The following is a 19,372-nucleotide window of genomic DNA, read 5'->3' on the forward strand; positions in this document are numbered from 1 at the left end:
GTAAGAAGAGAATGACTCATCCTTTGATACTGAACACCGTTGTAGGCCTCTGTGGTAGCTCAGATGGTAAAGAATCCGCCTGCAATGCAGGAGACCTGGGTTCAATCTCTAGATAGGGAGGATCCCTTGGAGGAGGGAATGGCAACCCACTCCAGTGTTCTTGCCTGGAGAATTCCATGGACAGAAAAGCCTGGTGGGCTACAGTCCATGAAATTGCAAAGAGTCGGACGCAGCTGAGTGACCAACACTTTCACTACTTTGAGCACATTCTGTATAGTTAGTTCCTGCACTAAAACCTGCCTATGCTCTCCTATCAAAAAAAAGCTATTTTCAAACATAATTTTGAGATTTTCCAAGTAAATCTATTCATTCATTTTGAATCTATTTTACCATATCTTTTAGATTCTTTTGTTAGGAAAAGAAGTCTCTCAATGGATTTTTCCTAGAATTGAAACTAAAATAAAATAATATCCTTGAGATATACCAATCAACGTGTAAAAAGATCGCGTGATTTAAAAATTTTTTAAATAGAGGCTTGTATACTTTAAAGCCTTGCCTTATTTTTATTCAACTCTTGTTATGGTTCGTTTTCAGCCTATCTGTAATAATTACTAGCAGGCTATAGAAACAATGCCTGTGGGAAAAAAATGAAGGAATCTTAATAAAGATCAGATACGTGTAACATGTGTTTTATTTTTTTGTGTTAGATCGCAACGAGTGTTTAGAAATTCCTAATGTTTGCAGTCATGGCCTGTGTGTGGATTTGCAAGGAAGTTACCAGTGCATCTGCCACAATGGTTTTAAGGCTTCTCAGGACCAGACGATGTGCATGGGTAAGCAGGGAAACAGTATTTCCAGGGCGTGTCATGGAGCTGAGACTCCAGAAGCGATTACCATTCGGTCACCCGCCACAAGTAACTACCCTGTCTCTGTCAGAAACAGTCTTAACAAAAAATGAGCTATGTGAAACTATTTATAGTTTTAGTCAATGTAAAATTTGTAAGCAGGACGCACCACAATGTGTTCTTGGGTTTAGCGGTCACAGCTTTCTTCCCCAGATGGCTTTCACATGCTTATTAACCTGAGCTTTCAGACAGCGTTACACGGAAATCGCCATGGTACTAGCTCTCCATTTACCCCTCTTTGTTCCCACTCAAGGTGCCTCCCAGGTGGTGCTAGTGGTAAAGAACCCACCTCTCGATGCAGGAGATATAAGAGACGCAGGTTTGATCCCTGGGTCAGGAAGATCCCCTGGAGGGAGGGTATGGCAACCAACTCCAGGGTTCTTGCCTGGAGAATCCCCATGGACAGAGGAGCCTGGCAGGCCACAGTTCATAGGGTCACAAAGAGTTGGGCATGACTCAAGCAACTTAGCACACAGGCACAGTTCCACTCAGAAAAGCCTTTTGGAATGCTAGAATGCAAGGCAGTAGTAAGGGTGACAGTGTTGAAATGAACGCATACACACATATGTACATATGCTGCTTTCGCCCAAATCACTGAACATATGAGATATATCTGCTTGCTTGGCTGTTTCAACTCTTAAAAACAGTTTTTAGAAGCAAAGATGGTGAAACTTTGAAAAGCTCCAGTACGGTAGCTAATGTGATGGTTAGTTAAGCAGTAATTGTGTTCAGTAAGTACTTGCTGAGCTGATGTAAGATTTCAAAAGCAGAGGGGCTTTTGGAACTCAGCTTAACTTCGGAACTCACCTTGGAACTCAGCTTAACTCCTTAAACTGATGTCAGCCACTGGCTCATCTCCACTGAAGCACTCTGCACTTTCAGGAGGAAAATTAAATTTAAAAGTTGACTATTTATAATTAGCACTTCTCGATGTAGAACAAGCTGAAGTTGTACATCTACTCTTTTGGTGTTCAAGACACACTATCTTTTTGAATTGTACAGACTTTAGTACAGCAGAATGGCAGAATTAGTTTCCTTTATGGCATGGGGTCGCGAAGAGTCAGACACGATTGAGCAACTTCACTTTCACTTTTCACTTTCATGCATTGGAGGAGGAAATGGCAGCCCACTCCAGTGTTCCTGCCTGGAGAATCCCAGGGACGGGGGAGCCTGGTGGGCTGCCATCTATGGGGTCACACAGAGTCGGACACGACTGAAGCAACTTAGCAGCAGCAGCAGCAGCATGGCATATCTGTACACGAGCACCCCCTGGAGAATGTCTCCATTCTTCCAGTGCCTCCTAAGAGATCCCCTGCAGACATCTTCTGTGGTCGCAGGAAAAGTTCTCTAGGGAACGCTTGTGCAAAGGACACATGGAGGATGTGGCCCTATTTGCATGAACTGTCTGAGAGGTCTTGCTTATATGTTTCTCCTGGCTGCTCTCTCTGAGAAAGAGGATATGATTTGCTAAAATATATATATATGTATATGTGGTATTTATGATTCAGAAATTCATATGGAGAAAATCTGTCCTCAGTTTTAACAATTCATCCATGATGAAAATCAGCTAGACTCCTTGGTAATATCTCTCTTAAACAAAGCTTCTTTCCAAAGGAACAATAATAGCCCCCTTTTTTTTCACAATGGAAGAGTTTTAGCAGCCTGAAATTCATAGTCTAGGGAGTCTCCCCCTTTATATGACTGTGACCTTTCTAAATATTAATTCCATGTTTTTGAAGGCTAATAACATTGAACTCTAATAGACTTCTTCAATTTAGAGTCTACTGATTCATAAAATTTAGGAAGTTAAAGTTTACCTTTGTTGTGCTTATCAAATTAAGATATGGAAATTTCTGGGGAAGCATTTATAATGCTATTAATAGAACAAATTGTTTTCAGTGTTTCAAAAGATTTATTTCCTCATAATTGACAAGCAAACTTATTCATTAAAAAAACTCACTAAGGAAATGTAGGCTAATCTCGCTTGCTTGTTAGTCCAGTTCTTTTCTGAATCTTATATGTTGCTGTAAGTTATTAAGTGCCAATTTTTCTTAATAATTTTCTACCTTAGAGTTTTCTCTACCTCATACTTACTTTCCTTAAATAAATGTGGGTTCTTAGTATTAAATGAGAAAAATCTAAGTAAGCTAGTAGTTTAAAAAAAAAATCTAAAAGTTTAATAAGCTACATTTTTCTGGTTAAAAACTGAATTCCTTTGAGCCAATGTTTCTTCGTAGATGTTGATGAGTGTGAGCGGCATCCATGTGGAAATGGAACTTGTAAAAACACCGTTGGATCCTATAACTGTCTCTGCTACCCAGGCTTTGCACTCACTCATAATAATGATTGCATGGGTAAGTACTGAGTTCTTTACTGCTTCTCTTTCATGTCTACAGAATATCCTAAACACAGAATAAAGGCAAAGAATGAATACATTTTTATTATTCAAATTGCGAGCCTGTGCCACAAGATACGTAATATCATTGACTAACTTCTGGTTAACTGAAGTCACAGTATTGCCTCCAGTAATCGCAAATCACTGCAGATGGTGACTGTAGCCATGAAATTAAAAGACGCTTTCTCCTTGGAAGGAAAGTTATGACCAACCTAGATAGCATATTCAAAAGCAGAGACATTACTTTGCCAACAAAGGTCCTTCTAGTCAAGACTATGGTTTTTCCAGTGGTCATGTATGGATGTGAGTGTTGGACTGTGAAGAAAGCTGAGCACCGAAGAATTGATGCGTTTGAACTGTGGTGTTGGAGAAGACTCTTGAGAGTCCCTTGGACTGCAAAGAGGTCCAACCAGTCCATCCTAAAGGAGATCAGTCCTGGGTATTCATTGGAAGGACTGATGCTAAAGCTGAAACTCCAGTACTTTGGCCACCTGATGCAAAGAGTTGACTCACTGGAAAAGACCCTGATGCTGGGAGGGATTGGGGGCAGGAGGAGAAGGGGACGACAGAGGATGAGATGGCTGGATGGCATCACCGACTTGATGGATGTGAGTCTGAGTGAACTCTGGGAGTTGGTGATGGACAGGGAGGCCTGGTGTGCCGTGATTCATGGGGTCGCAAAGAGTCAGACACGACTGAGCGACTGAAGTGAAGTGAACTGAACTGAACTGAATCACGAGACAGTCTGCTGGGCTTAGTACTTACATCAGTCAAATCGATTCAAGGGTAAAGGCCATGCAGATCATAGTAAACTATTGGGACTGATTTATGGTTTGGGGTTATTTTTACCACTTAGATGGTATCAAAGGCAGACCTCTTACGGTTTCAGGTTTATTACAAGTATTTCATATAAGCCATTCTTGATTTATATTCAAACACGGACAGTCTCCAACTTAGAAACATATTGTGTCTTGAAACTCTTTTCAATCAGCCCTTGAAGCCAGGGCTGCCTTTTCCCACAGGAAGAAAGCGTGGTGACTAGGTTTCTGAACCAGCCTCAGAAGCCTATTTAATCTCTGTGAAGGACTGTAAATTCTCAGTGGAAAATAAAACTGTCTTCTCTACATGGCACAGAATTTTAGTCTTTGCCTCTAACAGACAGTGATTGAAATAAAAACTGAAAGTGACTGGAGGAGGAGGAAGAAGATCCTGTAGTTAGTGGAGAAGTTAGTAAAAGATACAACAAAAAGCATTAATGATATTACATTTACCATGTGCCAGACTCTATAGTGCTTTCCTGGTAGCTCAGATGGTAAAGAATCCACCTGTAATGCAGAAGACCTTGGTTAGATCCCTGGGTTGGAAAGAGTCCCTGGAGGAGGGCATGGCGACCCACTCCAGTACTCTTGCCTGGAGAATCCCACGGACAGAGGAGCCTGGTGGGCTACAGTCCACGGGGTCGCAGAGAGTCAGAACACGACTGAGCGACTAAGCACAGCACACAGACTCTATAGTGGTGCTTTCCAACGTAACATCTCTTAATTCACAGAATCCCATGAGTTAATGTGAAAGTAACTCAGGCTTCCTGCTTTTATGGAACCATCACCAGTCAAACCCACCTCCTATTTTATTCCAATATATATTCCTTAATTTTCCTTGTTTTTCAAAATTCTTCAACTGCGAAAAATTCAGACCTGATTGAATATTTTATTCAACTACCACCCTGTTGTCTATAGTTTCTCAGACCCTTTATACAGCTGAGGAGAAGGAAAGATACAGATATGGCTCTGATTGAAGTATAATCTGTAAACAAACAAAAAATTACTCATCCCTAAGCTTAACTGAAAACAGTTAAGAACATTTTTTTTTTCAGATTCTGTTTTTTATAAGCAAAACATGGCAGTAATCCTAGAGTGTTTTTCATAAAATTGATTTTTCTATATTTTACATGCTTTGTTATTTGTCCTTTGAATACAGTCAGTTTATCTCCAGATACAGTTCTCTACAAACTGGACAATCCAGTTAAACCCATGTGTCCTCTTATATCCAAGAAAAGAGCTATTTTTGGTTGGAAAGAATGGAAAGCTTAAACCAACAGGAGAGGTCTGTGTGACATTATTAGTCACCTGATCCTTATGAGATAAGACATTTTTCTCTGTTGATGAGGGATTGTAATGTAGCGTTTTTGTAAATGTCTACCAATAAATATGTTTTTTAAGTTGTGACTTGTGATACAAAATATATGTAAGAGAGCTCTCTGAAAAGCTAACTCTTTATTTACTTACAGACATAGATGAGTGCAGTTCCTTTTTTGGTCAGGTGTGTAGAAACGGACGGTGTTTTAATGAAGTTGGCTCCTTCAAGTGTTTATGTAATGAAGGTTATGAACTTACCCCAGATGGCAAGAACTGTATAGGTAAGTATTGAAACAACGAACAATAAAATAAAGTCTTTGTGTTGTTTCATTTTGTAAAATAATGATGTGACTCCCCCCACCCTCAGCACCACCAACTTTGGGACTCATTTGCATTTCATTTGGTCATCTGAGTACATGGACCAAGATAAATTTCCTGGGAAGTTTTGGTAAAAGGTATAAACCAAAGATTTGGAATTGTATGCAATGTTTTGATTGGGACAGAGCTTGAGGCTATCTGTGTCTCAATTAAAGTAGACAAAGGAAAATTAGCCTCTTGCCAAATGAGTAATCCTCAATGTGTCAAAAATCTCCGAGGGCATATTTCCCCATAGTGACCTGGCAGATCAGAGGGCTTGAGTTGAATTCATGTGATTGTCATTTGGCAGCAATGATGTCATCTGTAAGTCTTTTTTTTTTTTTTTCCTGTTTCTCTTTAAAGATACTAATGAGTGTGTTGCCCTGCCCGGCTCTTGTTCTCCTGGCACCTGTCAGAATTTGGAGGGGTCTTTCAGATGTATCTGTCCCCCAGGGTATGAAGTCAAAAGCGAGAACTGCATCGGTAAGGCTGGTGTTTGAGTCCGTGAACCGTTTAGGATAATGAGACCCGGTACAGACTCTGTGGATATAAGTTAAATCTAAACCACTGTAAGCATGCTCACCCAGGGAGTTAAACGCCTAGCTGCCTACATCTGTTTTATTGAACCATCAGAAATGATTGGAAGGTGGAATGGTGGGAATAAAGAATTTGAAGATGTGGGATTTTTTCATTAACAGAAATCTTATACTAGTCAAAGAATTTTCAGTGCACCCTAATCTTTTTTCCAAATGTCGATAGAGACCTTCTACCGAATTTAAAGAGTGTCTACAAAAATTGTAATCTTTGGCAACCAATTTTAAAACAGCTATTAAAGGTGTCTAGAGTCCTAGAAATGTGAAGCAGAAAATCTTGACAATGCTGTTGAGACTTTTTTCCCTTGGGAAAGCCGCATGTCAAAACAGAAAATATTAATCCATTTGTCATAACAGATGTTTCTCTGTGGAAACCCTCCCAGCGTACAAGAAATCTTGTAACCACATCAAAAGTGAGTCCCAGAATTGCCTGAGGGGCATGATGAAGACTGACCTTTTTACAGTTACTTTATTTCACTTTTGTACAAATTATTTTTAACAGTCTTGTTGAAATTCAGAAGCACCAGCATCTTAGTGTGATTCTTCTAACATGAAATGATTGCTGAGAGATTTTTGCCTTTGAGTTACTCAGTTTCTTAAATTCTGTATAGCTCTTTTGTTCACATTTAAGGGACTTATATAGACAGAACCTAAGGAAACAGTTTACATAGTAAATTAATTATTTTTCAGATCATATAATTACAAATAATGGGTATCCTTAGTCATTCTAATTTGGTGTTTATATCTTTTCCCCATTTTTGTCTGATTTGTATAGTTCATTGTAAGATTTTCTAGTGTTTTTAATATTTAAAAGTAATAACACTAGAAGCATCTTAACAAAAACTTTCTTGAAGAGTTTAAGATCTTTTCTTTCATCTTCCTTGTTTATACTTACTCTTTATCATCTCTATGATCCATCTCTTTATGGAATAGGCATAATAGCAGTGTGTGAGCCATTAGGAGAGAAATAAAAATACGTGTGCCTCTTTGTATCAGAAAGACTTGGCTACCTTTTATCTTAGTGAGAAAACAATCTGTGATTCAATTAGATGTTTTTTAACCTCGGGAGTATCTTATTTTCTTTATCCACTGATAAATACCCACCACTACTTCACATGTCTTAAAAGTGTGTTTTCAATTAACTTACTTCACTGTAAGACAATTTCTGTCAGCCTAGGCTCTCTTCTACCAGTTTTTCTAGATGAAATGCTTCCTACCACGAACTCTATGCACGCGCGCGCGCACACACACACACACACACACACACACATCCATCCTGACATTCCATGGACATTACTATGGACACGCAGCATGTTTTAGACGCTGGAAATACAAAAATGCGGCTTTTGCCAGTAAGTAAGGTAACTTACTGCCTGAGAGATTTTGTAAGTCACTTACTGCCTAAGAGATTTTGTAAATCACTCCATGTTGTAAAGCTGCCCTTACAATCCAGTGCGACAGACACTGCACTGGGGTCTGTTCAGGATGTAGGTCACAGTAGGAGGCTGTGAATAATGATGGTGGTGGTGAAAGGAGAGTAGGTCAGGAAGCCTCGCATAAGGATTGGCGACATTTGAGGTGTCCCTGAGTCTGATAAATTGACTGATCAAAAAGGGAAGTGGAACAGAGAGGCAGCTTGAAAACAGAGGCAGAATGAGTGTGGTAAGGGGCATCGGTGGCCAGCTCACAAGATGGCTCTTGGTCCTGCAGGCGGCACAGAGCAGTGCAGGTTCTTTTAGCAAGGAAGTGATATGACTCACTCACTAAAATTCCATCAGTGTAAGCTGAGAATGCAGTATGTGCCAGGCCCTAAGCTAGACCCATGCTGAGAGTGCAGCAGTGATCTAGAGAGACACAGGATGTCCTTGTGGAACTTATGTTCTAATGTGCCTGGAATCATGTAGTGTTTATCCATTTAGTTATAATCACCCATTAAATAAGCGCTTCCAGTGAAAAGGGGCCAGATATCACTGGTAAGGAATCCTTGTCTGTTTCAAGGAATCATTCTGGGGTAAGGTGGAAATGATAAAATTCTCATCGCAACGTCTAAGCTCCCTGGTTCTGTAGACACAGATTCTCAAATAGGTACGTGTTTTAGAAAGCAAACCCTGGTGGTGGTGTGGAGAGGGGAGAAGGCAGTGCAGCAGTCTAGTTGGGAGAGGTGATGATCAAGGTGGCAATTGATGCTGAGTTTGAATGTAAGTGAGGAGGCCACATATTGCTTGGTTATAAAAGTTGAACAATTAAGGAGAGGAAAGAATGTGACTCCAGCTCCCCAGTGTGGATTGCTGAGGGCAAGGGGCATCAGAGAAGAGGACCAGTGCTGAAGATGCAATGCCCCTGAGACATGGACGTGGTCCTCTCAGGCCTGCAGGCAGACATACAGACACCTCCTAGGAGTCAAGTCCAGAGAACTGGAGACCGACTTAGAAGTCTGCGTCATATCGATCATGGAAACTGGATATAACCTTGGACTTTTGAAGCAATAACAGTGTATTTTAAAGATAATTAATCACATAGACAATTTAATATATTGTTTCACGTTGAATATCCAATGGCTAGTGAACTGTACGAGGTGGACAAGTTATTTTCAGATATTAAGCAGTGTGTTGATTTGATTAAATCAGTAAATTATCTTGCTGATCTACAGATATAAACGAGTGTGATGAAGACCCCAACATCTGTCTTTTTGGTTCCTGCACCAATACTCCTGGGGGCTTCCAGTGCATCTGTCCCCCTGGGTTTGTATTGTCTGATAATGGACGGAGGTGCTTCGGTAAGTTTTGAAATGATTTCTCTGTCATCATCAGCCCTCAAACTTCAGAGCTAGGCAGGAAGCCATGATGCAGTGCTTGTCACTAAAAATATGTGTCTCTGGCAGATTCTCATCTGTAAGTTTAAAGCATAAGGTCCCGAGTGTACACGCACTGGACAGTTTTTAAGGTGCTTTGAATTATTCACTCTGTTTCTACATTTTTTAAAAAAATTCCATACTAAAAGAAAAATGGTTGTCTTATTTCATCATTTTCATTTTGTTAGAGGCATAGATTTTTCTATACATTGGTGAGGAGTTGCTTCTGATACGACATAACTTACTGCAAGCTACGAAGGTTTATTTTGTTAGGCTGTAAAGCAACAGTAAAGAAGACATAGAAATCATTTTAATATTGAGCATAATTTCTCAAATTTCCAAAGCACATTATTAAGATATATAATTAAATGCAATTTTATAGAGTGGTCAACTTAAACTGGCAAATGACATCAGCAATTAAGACTTTCCCGGCCTATCTTTTAACTGCAAATATAATCTGCATCACATGTTCAACCCATGAGAAATGTTCTGTCAGTAACAGAATTATGTGTAAATTATTCCATCTTTTTAAATGACCAGTAAGGAGGTCTGTGATGTTTGCTTTCTTGATTAGATACTCGCCAGAGCTTCTGTTTCACAAACTTTGAAAATGGAAAGTGTTCTGTACCCAAAGCTTTCAACACCACAAAGGCAAAATGCTGCTGTAGTAAGATGCCAGGAGAGGGCTGGGGGGACCCCTGTGAGCTGTGTCCCAAAGATGATGAAGGTAAGAGCAGTGAAATAAAAAAGCAACTTTGTACTAGTTTTGGACTGTCTAGCAGAACTCAAGTGGGACCATGTAACTTATAAATGTTTTGAAGATGAAAGTATCCCCTCACTTACAGATCTTCATGGTTCAGTGAGCTCCGCAGTCAGGAACTTCTTTCAGCTTTCATATTCACAATGTGTAAATGCAGGATGTTACCCCATTATTTCATTGCTTCCCCCAATGTTAGTGTTACTTGCTTTGAAAGGAATGAATTTGAAGGGTGAAGGGCAGTAGATCCAAGGAGGGGGTGAAAATCACGTTCCAGCTTGCTGCAGGAGTCCCACATGGGTATTGTATCACAGGCTGCAGCTCCCAGAATCTTATATCAAATTCTGGGAGGCTGAGTCAGCACAGTAGCCATTTGCGAGAAGAGACGACGAGCCTCACAGATTTTATTAGCATAGCTGAACAGTACGATTGTTCCCAGCAGGCTCGGAACTGGCCTGGTCTCTAGGTCAGAGGTGGCTTCTGTGTGTAATGGGCAGAGAATGCTGCCGACTCTATTATGTCCGACTCTTTGCGACTCTGTAGACTGTATTCCACCAGGCTCTTCTGTGTCCTTGGAATTCTCCAGGCAAGAATACTGGAGTGAATATGGCTCTTTGGCTGCCCAGAATTAAATGAGCAAGCAGACAGAATGACACCCTGAGTGGTACCCATAGGTGGCCACCCCAAGCTCAGGTGACCTTCTCTAAATATGCTCAGTGTTGCTTTTGAAGTAAATTACAAAAACAAAGACTCTTACTAAAAATAGCTTTGTAGAGGAAAAATAAGTCTAATTTTATGTATATCATTAATCAGTTCTTAAGTTATCTGATGGTTGTGACTCTCTGATAATCGGGAATTTGTCTTTTTCTATGTAGTGGCATTCCAGGATTTGTGTCCCTATGGCCACGGAACTGTTCCCAGTCTTCATGATACCCGTGAAGGTGTGGTTTGATATATTTTATTTTTATAGTCTTACATAAATACAATATTGTACATTTGTTTTATACTCATGCTGTTTTTACTGTATAACATATATTGTATTGCATTTAATGCACATATATGATATTTGTTGTATATCATATGCACTACATCGTAAGACTATGTTGTGGCATATGAAATACATGTTTCTCTGATGAAAGAAATGCTCATATGTTTTAACACTTTTAAGCCTCTTTTGAATAGATACATGCAGTTTTGGCATATCTTTTTACATAAGAAAGTTCATGGATGATTCTGTATTTTAGATGTTAATGAATGTCTTGAGAGCCCAGGCATTTGTTCAAATGGTCAGTGTATCAACACAGATGGGTCTTTTCGCTGTGAATGTCCAATGGGTTACAACCTTGATTACACTGGAGTGCGCTGTGTGGGTAAGTGCTGAGTTAGTGCCACATTTCATACTTTTAAGGTTTTTTCTTTCTTATATTCAGCAAAAGGTCTCTCAGGCACTCTGGGTGGCAGTGGGATTTACAAAGCCAAGATAAGTAGCCATAACTGCTTTTCCTTCTTCCATTCTGCATTTTCCAGCAACATGGGTTTATTTGAAGATGGAGCGAGTTGCCCAATCTCTGCCTTCAACCAGATATACAAACTCTGATGTGTCTAGAGCTTTACAGCTGCCAAAACCACTGACTAGGAAAGAAGTCTATTTTACTTTATGACTTTCCACTTCTGCCCTTGTAGCAGAAGATCACATACCTCCCTGGGTTTGTGATTTGTTCTTTTTTTAGGGCAAGCGCAGCTGTCTGAAAGTTCAGAGCATTTCACACTTGACCCTCGGAGTTCTCTGCCCTGCATAAAGGCTGGCCAGCCATGACCAAGCGGGGGTGGGGGGGTGGGGTGGGGTGTAAGAATCATGCGTGTCCCGCACAGGTCTGGGACACGTGTGAGGGCCAGATGGATTTTCCTGGGCTTACTTTAGTTAAACTAAAACCTCCACATTTGTGTCACTTTCTTATTCTTTTTCAGACACTGATGAATGTTCAATTGGCAACCCATGTGGAAATGGGACGTGCACCAACGTTATCGGGAGTTTCGAATGCAACTGCAATGAGGGTTTTGAGCCAGGGCCCATGATGAATTGTGAAGGCAAGTGATGCTTTACTATTATTTCTTCTTGATATAGAAAGAGTTTTTAATGCCTCAGCTTTTGTTTATATTGTTCTTATGTTCTACTGATGATTATATTCATCACAAACATATTTTCCTTTACCACAAGGAGCATAGTTACAAAAGCTACTCTGTAGCCCTTGTCTGATAATTCAGCATCTCCGCCCTCTCAGAATTGGCATCTATTGCTTATTTTTTCCCTTGAGATTAGGTCACATTTTCCTGGTTCCTCAGTCTGTTGGTTAATTTTGGATTATGTGCTGGGTATTGTGACTGATATCTTCTGAAATCAGTTACATTATTTCAGAGAATATTGATGCCTTTGTCTTAGCAGGCAGTTAATTTACATAAAGTGGACTGTCAGGCTCGTGGAAGACAGTGGTTCACATTTAAATTCTTCTCTTTAAACCTTAGTGGCTACCTTCTTTGATTTTGGCCCACACATGGCATGGTTAAGTCAGCAACTTGTGCTGAGTTTATACCAAAAAATGAAAAAGGTATTTCTCCCCCTCTGGCCCTTATTTCTGGGATTCCTCCACACTTTTCAGCAGCCTTGGTTGCCACAAGGCTCCCTCCCCTGATTTCTCGGGACAGAAGCTCAGAGAGTTCCTATTGGAGATTTAGCTGCCAGATGTTACTGTGCCAGCACTGATATGATCCACAGGAAAAAAAAACTGAGCACCTCTACTTTGCCAGGTGTTTACTGAGTTTTAATGAACTGCTAGAAACCACTTCAGGTGTTGTTTTTATATTTATTTCAGAGTTTATAGTTGTTGTTTGTTGGAGGGTGAGTTAGGTGCCCAGTTCTCCTTACCAGAAATGGAAGTTCTGTTATCCTGTTACTTTCTGTGTGACTGCCAAATAAATACATCAGTGTTTATTTAAGCGAGTAATTAGTACTCTAGGCTGAGCGCATACCTGTCTGTTTCCTTGACCAGATATCAATGAGTGTGCCCAGAACCCACTGCTGTGTGCTTTCCGCTGCATGAACACCTTCGGGTCCTATGAATGCACGTGCCCAATTGGCTATGCCCTCAGGGAAGACCAGAAGATGTGCAAAGGTAAGGCCCCAGACCAGGAAGGAGTCAGCTCATTATTTGTGATGCCGTAAATATATTTTAATGATTTTGTAGCTCTCAGCTGTCTTCTTGTAGAGCTGTGCAGAAATGTATTCTTTACAGCATTGCTGGTAGATTTCCGTATCTAGATAACAAGATACTTCATAGTCTGTCCAGTCAAGTCAAAAATAAAGATGTCACATTCTTGAGCTCCTACTAAAGCAAAGATAGCCCTTCCCTAAACTTCTTATCTTGAGGACCAGTGCTGAAATTTTTATAACTCTAGAATATAGCCAACAGTTGAGACTGGGCTCCTCCTTTCTCTGTTGTGTAAGATTACATTTTAAGAGCCAGAAGACCAAAAGTATGACTTCAAAATGCACAATGATAGCCTGTTCATGAATTTGTCTTATTTTTCTGTTTTTCCTATTGAAAATATTTTCTAGACCTGGATGAATGTGCTGAAGGGCTACATGACTGTGAATCTAGGGGCATGATGTGCAAGAATCTGATTGGCACCTTCATGTGCATCTGCCCACCTGGGATGACCCGCAGGCCTGACGGAGAAGGCTGTGTAGGTAAGGCTGTACGGGATGATGGCTGCTTGCTTAACACTCCTACCCCCAGTCAGAAACATATGAATTTTAGTTATCACAGTGGAAAATATGGTGTATTGTTTTCTGTGCAAATAGCCAAAGAGATCGAAAACTACAAGAATCTGTTAAGTTCCTAATACAATATGCGGAAGGTAAAATATTATTAATCTTTTCTATTATTAATTGATTTCTATAGCAACTTGGAAAATCTTAACGCTCAAGAGAAATTTTCCCACATTTGTTTGCATTGTTAGGAAAAATTTTTAAAAAAGAAAGAAAATAAATGTAAGATTTGTAGCAATCAGATCTTTTCAGATACATTTCTGTTATGCACTTTGAATTCAAAGCAGACAGCTGAAACGCTAATCAAAATAAAGATAAAACAACATTAGGATAGGATTAGATCAAGAAGACAGACTTAAACCCTCATATTCTAGAAACAAGAAACACTATACAATTTTTTAAATCCATAACTTAGTTTAATACTTTTGTACATACTTTAAAATTTATGCAGAAAGTTTCCTAAAAGAAAAAAAAATACCTTTAACAATAAAAAACAGTGTCAAAACACTAGGAGCAAAGTGAGAATTCTTAAAGCTTCCCAGGGAGCAAAACCAGGTTTCCTACAAGTGGCAGTTAACAGTGGATAAAAGAAAACAATGGAGCAGCAATATTTTCAAGGCATTCTAAGGGAAAAATAATTTTGAACTAAAACTTTACATTCAATCTAGTGATAAAACAAAAATGTCACATTGTCAGAAATGTGCTTTAGCATACACATATCTTATATCCAAACTGTATCCTCCAATATATTTTTAAAAGTTAATTCTAGAGGAAGCAATGATAAGCCAAGAAACCAGTAACCCTGATTATATGGTTTAAATAAATGCTGGTGTTCCATAAAAGAAATATAACAATTCAAACTTTCTAGACCACGTCAGCATGGCAGGAAGCACAGGAGAGAAATAAAGGAGTAAACTCATGCCAAGGGTACTTGCTATAGGCAGAAGCTATTGAAACAGATACTTCCTGATGTTAATAGAAAAATGTTCATTAACAGTATGTATTGAAGTTGTCTCATGGCTACCACTGGAAGAATAGAAGATTACAACTTCTAGACATGAGTTGGGCATGACATAGGACAGAGAAAAAATTAGACTGATCTAAGAAATATTGAGAGAAGGGGACAAGTAGCCTGGTAAATATGAAACAGTATAAAATGACAAGACTCCAAACATTGCAGTAATCACCATAGACAGAAATAGTTTAAATTTCTGGTTAAAAGGCAAATGTACTTTTAAATATTCTTTTAAAAGTGTAGCTTGGTACTTTTTACAAAAAATGTACCAAACCAAAATGTGAGCTAGATGGAAAATAAAGGGGTGGAACAAGATATCCAAGGCAAATGTTGATAAAAAGCAAGTGCATGCAAAATAAATATTAATAAATTAAAGATTAAAAAGCATAAAGATGAAAGGAGAGATTCATCAAAGGGATTTGTCGTGAGCTCTCATGCCTCTGACAACGTTGATTTGAAACATACCTCAAACAAAATTTACAAAATGTCAAATAAACACAAGTAAAGATGTGGGAATTTTAATGTAACAGTTTTGTTCTGATATATTTATTTGTCAGAAACCAAAAGAGCAGTACTATCTAAATTCCTTCTTCCTCTGGCTGCCCTAACACCCTGCATGGCTCCCGTGAGTTTCACTCAAGTCAGTGAAGGAGCTTGTCCTTTATCCCTGGCCTGAGTGCCCTTCACGCTGCTCGCCACCTCTCCCTAACACCTGCCGCTGCTCTGCCCTCAGCTTCTCTCTCACGTCACATGACTTGGTATCTTCTTTCCCAAAGTTCTTTCTCCTGGTCAGTAATCCTTTTTGGAGCCACTCTTCCAATTTTCCATCAAGTATCACTCTTCCCTGAAAAGAGGAAGAGAGAAAGAGAAAGCGGCTGAGGGTGGGGGGAACACTTTGTTAACCTAGAACCTGTCTTGGAAGGATGAGGTAAATTTAAATATGATAAATTTAAATGTAATGTTATATTTTTAATGTAACACTATAAATTTAAATGTAATAAATTAGTATTCTATCATACTAGTATTTTGATGAAGAAGTTTTAAGCAAGATATAAACCATTAGAAGATAAACGTTTGTAAATTATAAACTTCATAGTCTATTCATGACTCATATTATTTGTTTTTCTAAAGATGAAAATGAATGCAGGACCAAACCAGGAATCTGTGAAAATGGGCGTTGTGTTAACACTATTGGGAGCTATAGATGTGAGTGTAATGAAGGCTTTCAGTCCAGCTCTTCTGGCACTGAATGCCTTGGTAAGTTGATAAACAGAGTTTATTTTACTTGGTGAATAAAGCATGTGTTTTGTGATGTAATCTCAGAAGAGTTCTATATATATATATCCTTGTCTGCAAAATAGTTCCCCAATCTGAGTAATCCATGTACCTCTTCCTGAAGATAGACATCTATTAAAATGATGTATTTGTACATGTGTGTGTAGTACATACATCCATCCTTAATGTAAATAAATCATCTTAAGTAGTCTTTCCAAAATTAAGATTAATTAAGCTCTATGGAAAATGTGACTCTAGTAAAACTTACATCAGGGAATGATTTAATTCCAAAAGAAAATATTTGCTATGTGAGGTAAGTTTCACTGTATTAATTATATTAAAGAAAATGCCACATTTCAGAAATGCAGTCAGAGTTAATTTTTATTTTATGATACAGAAAAGTGTTTTACAAAACATTTTCTTGTGGAAAATATAAGTCTCAGGCATTTTGATAATAAAATGCACATATCATAAACCGTTTAGTTAATTATGAGCAGGTATAAAAGTATGAAGTCAAATTTAAGGCAAACAGAGAAATAGCACTCCTCACGGGCTTTGATGCAAAAACAGCACATTTCAGCTACATCAGATTGTTCTCAGAATGATGTCATCTGCTTCAAATCCTAGGAAATTATTAGTCATGAAAACATATTTTGTTTATTATTATCTTCAATCAAGATCTTCATTAACCATCAGTCTTTTTGGAAATAGAAAAAGATGACCTACATAGAAAGTGTACTTTCCTGTCCATATTACTAACAGTTCATTAGGGTGGTTCTTAAAACCCTATTAAAGATCTCTTTGCCAACTTATATCAGTAAAATCCCTTTATTTATAATAATTTTAAAAACTACTTAATCCAATGTATAAACAGTCTTTTAGATGTCTAAAATACAGGAGATTAGATTGAATATGTACCAAGATGATAACATAGTCCAGAACTTGCTTTTCAAAAACAAATCCTGTTCTCATTTGCTTATTTAAAGGGAAGTATTTTTCTTTGATTTTTCCTTTCAGTTGGATTCTGTAGGAATGGTAGTTCACTGTCACTTAGCTGCTGAGGAAAAGAAGAAAAAACTCCCCTCTGTTTCTTTAGTATCAGTTATTAAATTCAATAAACTGTTGCTAAAGAGCACTGTGAAATGAACCTCCACCAGAACTTTCTAATCATTGTCTTAAGCAATGTGACTCTTCACATAAAAGAATATTTAACTTTTAAAAAGGTATTGCTATGGGACTTCCCAGGTGGTCCAGTGGCTAAGACTCCTCCCTCCCAATTGCAGGGGCCGCAGGTTCAATCCCTGTGAGGAACTAGGTCCCACACGCCACAACTGAGAGTTCACATGTGGCAGCTAAAGATTCTGTATGCTACAACTAAGACCCAGCACCAGCAAAATAAATTGATGTTTTTTTTTAAGTATTGTTATGGAGGAAAACATTGATTGTCCTTTTTAATGTGAAGACCCAAGTAATGATGTGTCAGTCCCTTGACACTGGTGCCTTTTAACTACATTGTCATTTCAGACAATCGCCAGGGCCTCTGCTTTGCGGAGGTGTTGCAGACCATGTGTCAGATGGCATCCAGCAGCCGTAACCTTGTCACAAAGTCAGAATGCTGCTGCGACGGGGGGCGAGGCTGGGGTCATCAGTGTGAGCTCTGCCCACTCCCTGGAACTGCACAGTACAAAAAGATATGTCCTCATGGCCCAGGCTATACCACTGATGGAAGAGGTAAGGAGTTGAGGAAATCCATGCATGTTATCAACACAGTGCATGTTAATTCACATTAATTTGAAGGAAATAGGATAATGGCTAAAATATATGTGTATATGTGTGTGGCCCTCTATGCTTTTCACTAATACTTCAGCAACTTTAAGAGGCATAATCTTCGTATCAAATCTAAGAGATAGAATCTCTTATTTTTCCTATTTTAGCAGATAGAAACCAAAGCACGAAGCTAAGTAATGATAAATAAATGTTCCCAAGATCACAGCCTTTTTAAAGGTGGGAACAAGGAATGGAATATATCTGTCTGACCCCAGAGGCCATCTGCAACCCACAAGCTATGCGTGCTTCATTTAAGTAAAGGTTGCTTATTTGTGCACAGGAACTCATTCTGTTTGCAGCATATTTACAAACCAGCAAGACTCACACATGATTAATAGTTTCCAGGTTTTTTGGTACAACCAATATGCTAATGTCCTAAAAATAACATTTTCCTCTATTACTATACAGATTCTAGATCTTATGCTTGATTACATTGCTAATGAAACCCTTTCTTAGGGTCTAATGCAACTGAATTTAAAGCCAATCCATGGAGTACCATCACTAATTCCAAATTAGTGGAACTTCAGAAGGGTAGCTTTCTATTGATAGAGTCCCCCCAAAAATTCATGCTTAGACTGCAGAACGAATGGACTCCAGAGGGGCTTTCAACGTAGCCTTCCTTATGTTTGTCTCTTCCTGTCACTTCTGATTCTTTTGTTAACTCCTCCTTCTATGTTGCCACTCTGTTGAATGATGAAAAAGTACACGAGCACAGTTATGAACGTTGGTTTTTAGTTATCTGTCAATTCCTTAATTTCTTTTCATTTCTAACCAGTTTTATTCTTGCATCTATATTGACTTCTGTTTGTTTTTGCCTTGGGGTTTTTGGTGCACAGATATTGATGAATGTAAAGTTATGCCAAATCTCTGCACCAATGGTCAGTGCATCAATACCATGGGCTCCTTCCGGTGTTTCTGTAAGGTCGGCTACACCACAGACATCAGTGGAACGTCGTGTGTAGGTAAGGAAAGACAAAGCATCTCTGCATCTGAGTGGTTGTTAACTGCTGTTTTCTACAAGTCCTTTACTGTCAGTAGAATATCTTTATTATGGTGTTTGGATTGTACATTTTGCTAAAGTGATGCTATAGTGCAGTTCTTAATATCATAGGAGTTGTCTAAGGCCTTGTCTAGTAATGTGAGACATAGAACTGTTAGATTTATCAAAAAGCTGTAAAGTTAGGGAAACATTAAAATTATTTTAAAAAATGTATATACTTTCCACATTTTACATTTAGTTTAAAATGTATAGAGGCATGTTTGTTTTGTCATTTTTTTTTTTAATGAAAGACCAGGACTTTTGATTGTGAAAGTATGTCTTTGCATATGGAGAGAATGCTTTTTGCTTGTTTTTCGTTGCAGTTATTTTTGCATAATATGTACCAATGAAGCATCATCTAAAATTTCCAGTTGCAAAGCAGTCTCAATACAGAAAA

The 19,372-nt window shown here is 38.7% G+C and overlaps 1 protein-coding gene across 1 annotated transcript in view; it reads left to right on the forward strand.

Moving 5' to 3' along the window:
- FBN2 (fibrillin 2) overlaps nt 1-19,372 on the forward strand; it is a 224,383-nt gene that overhangs the window by 191,486 nt on the left and 13,525 nt on the right. Inside the window, exons 45-58 of the mRNA XM_052644439.1 lie at nt 708-833; nt 3,143-3,259; nt 5,588-5,716; nt 6,156-6,275; nt 9,036-9,161; nt 9,811-9,963; nt 10,869-10,934; nt 11,238-11,363; nt 11,962-12,081; nt 13,041-13,163; nt 13,607-13,738; nt 15,966-16,091; nt 17,634-17,840; nt 18,773-18,898. Of these exons, the coding sequence (XP_052500399.1) occupies nt 708-833; nt 3,143-3,259; nt 5,588-5,716; nt 6,156-6,275; nt 9,036-9,161; nt 9,811-9,963; nt 10,869-10,934; nt 11,238-11,363; nt 11,962-12,081; nt 13,041-13,163; nt 13,607-13,738; nt 15,966-16,091; nt 17,634-17,840; nt 18,773-18,898 (1,797 nt within the window). The remainder of the gene's footprint in view (nt 1-707; nt 834-3,142; nt 3,260-5,587; nt 5,717-6,155; nt 6,276-9,035; nt 9,162-9,810; nt 9,964-10,868; nt 10,935-11,237; nt 11,364-11,961; nt 12,082-13,040; nt 13,164-13,606; nt 13,739-15,965; nt 16,092-17,633; nt 17,841-18,772; nt 18,899-19,372) is intronic.

The sequence above is a fragment of the Budorcas taxicolor genome, chromosome 7, assembly GCF_023091745.1.
Source record: "Budorcas taxicolor isolate Tak-1 chromosome 7, Takin1.1, whole genome shotgun sequence".
NCBI classification, from domain to species: domain Eukaryota; kingdom Metazoa; phylum Chordata; class Mammalia; order Artiodactyla; family Bovidae; genus Budorcas; species Budorcas taxicolor.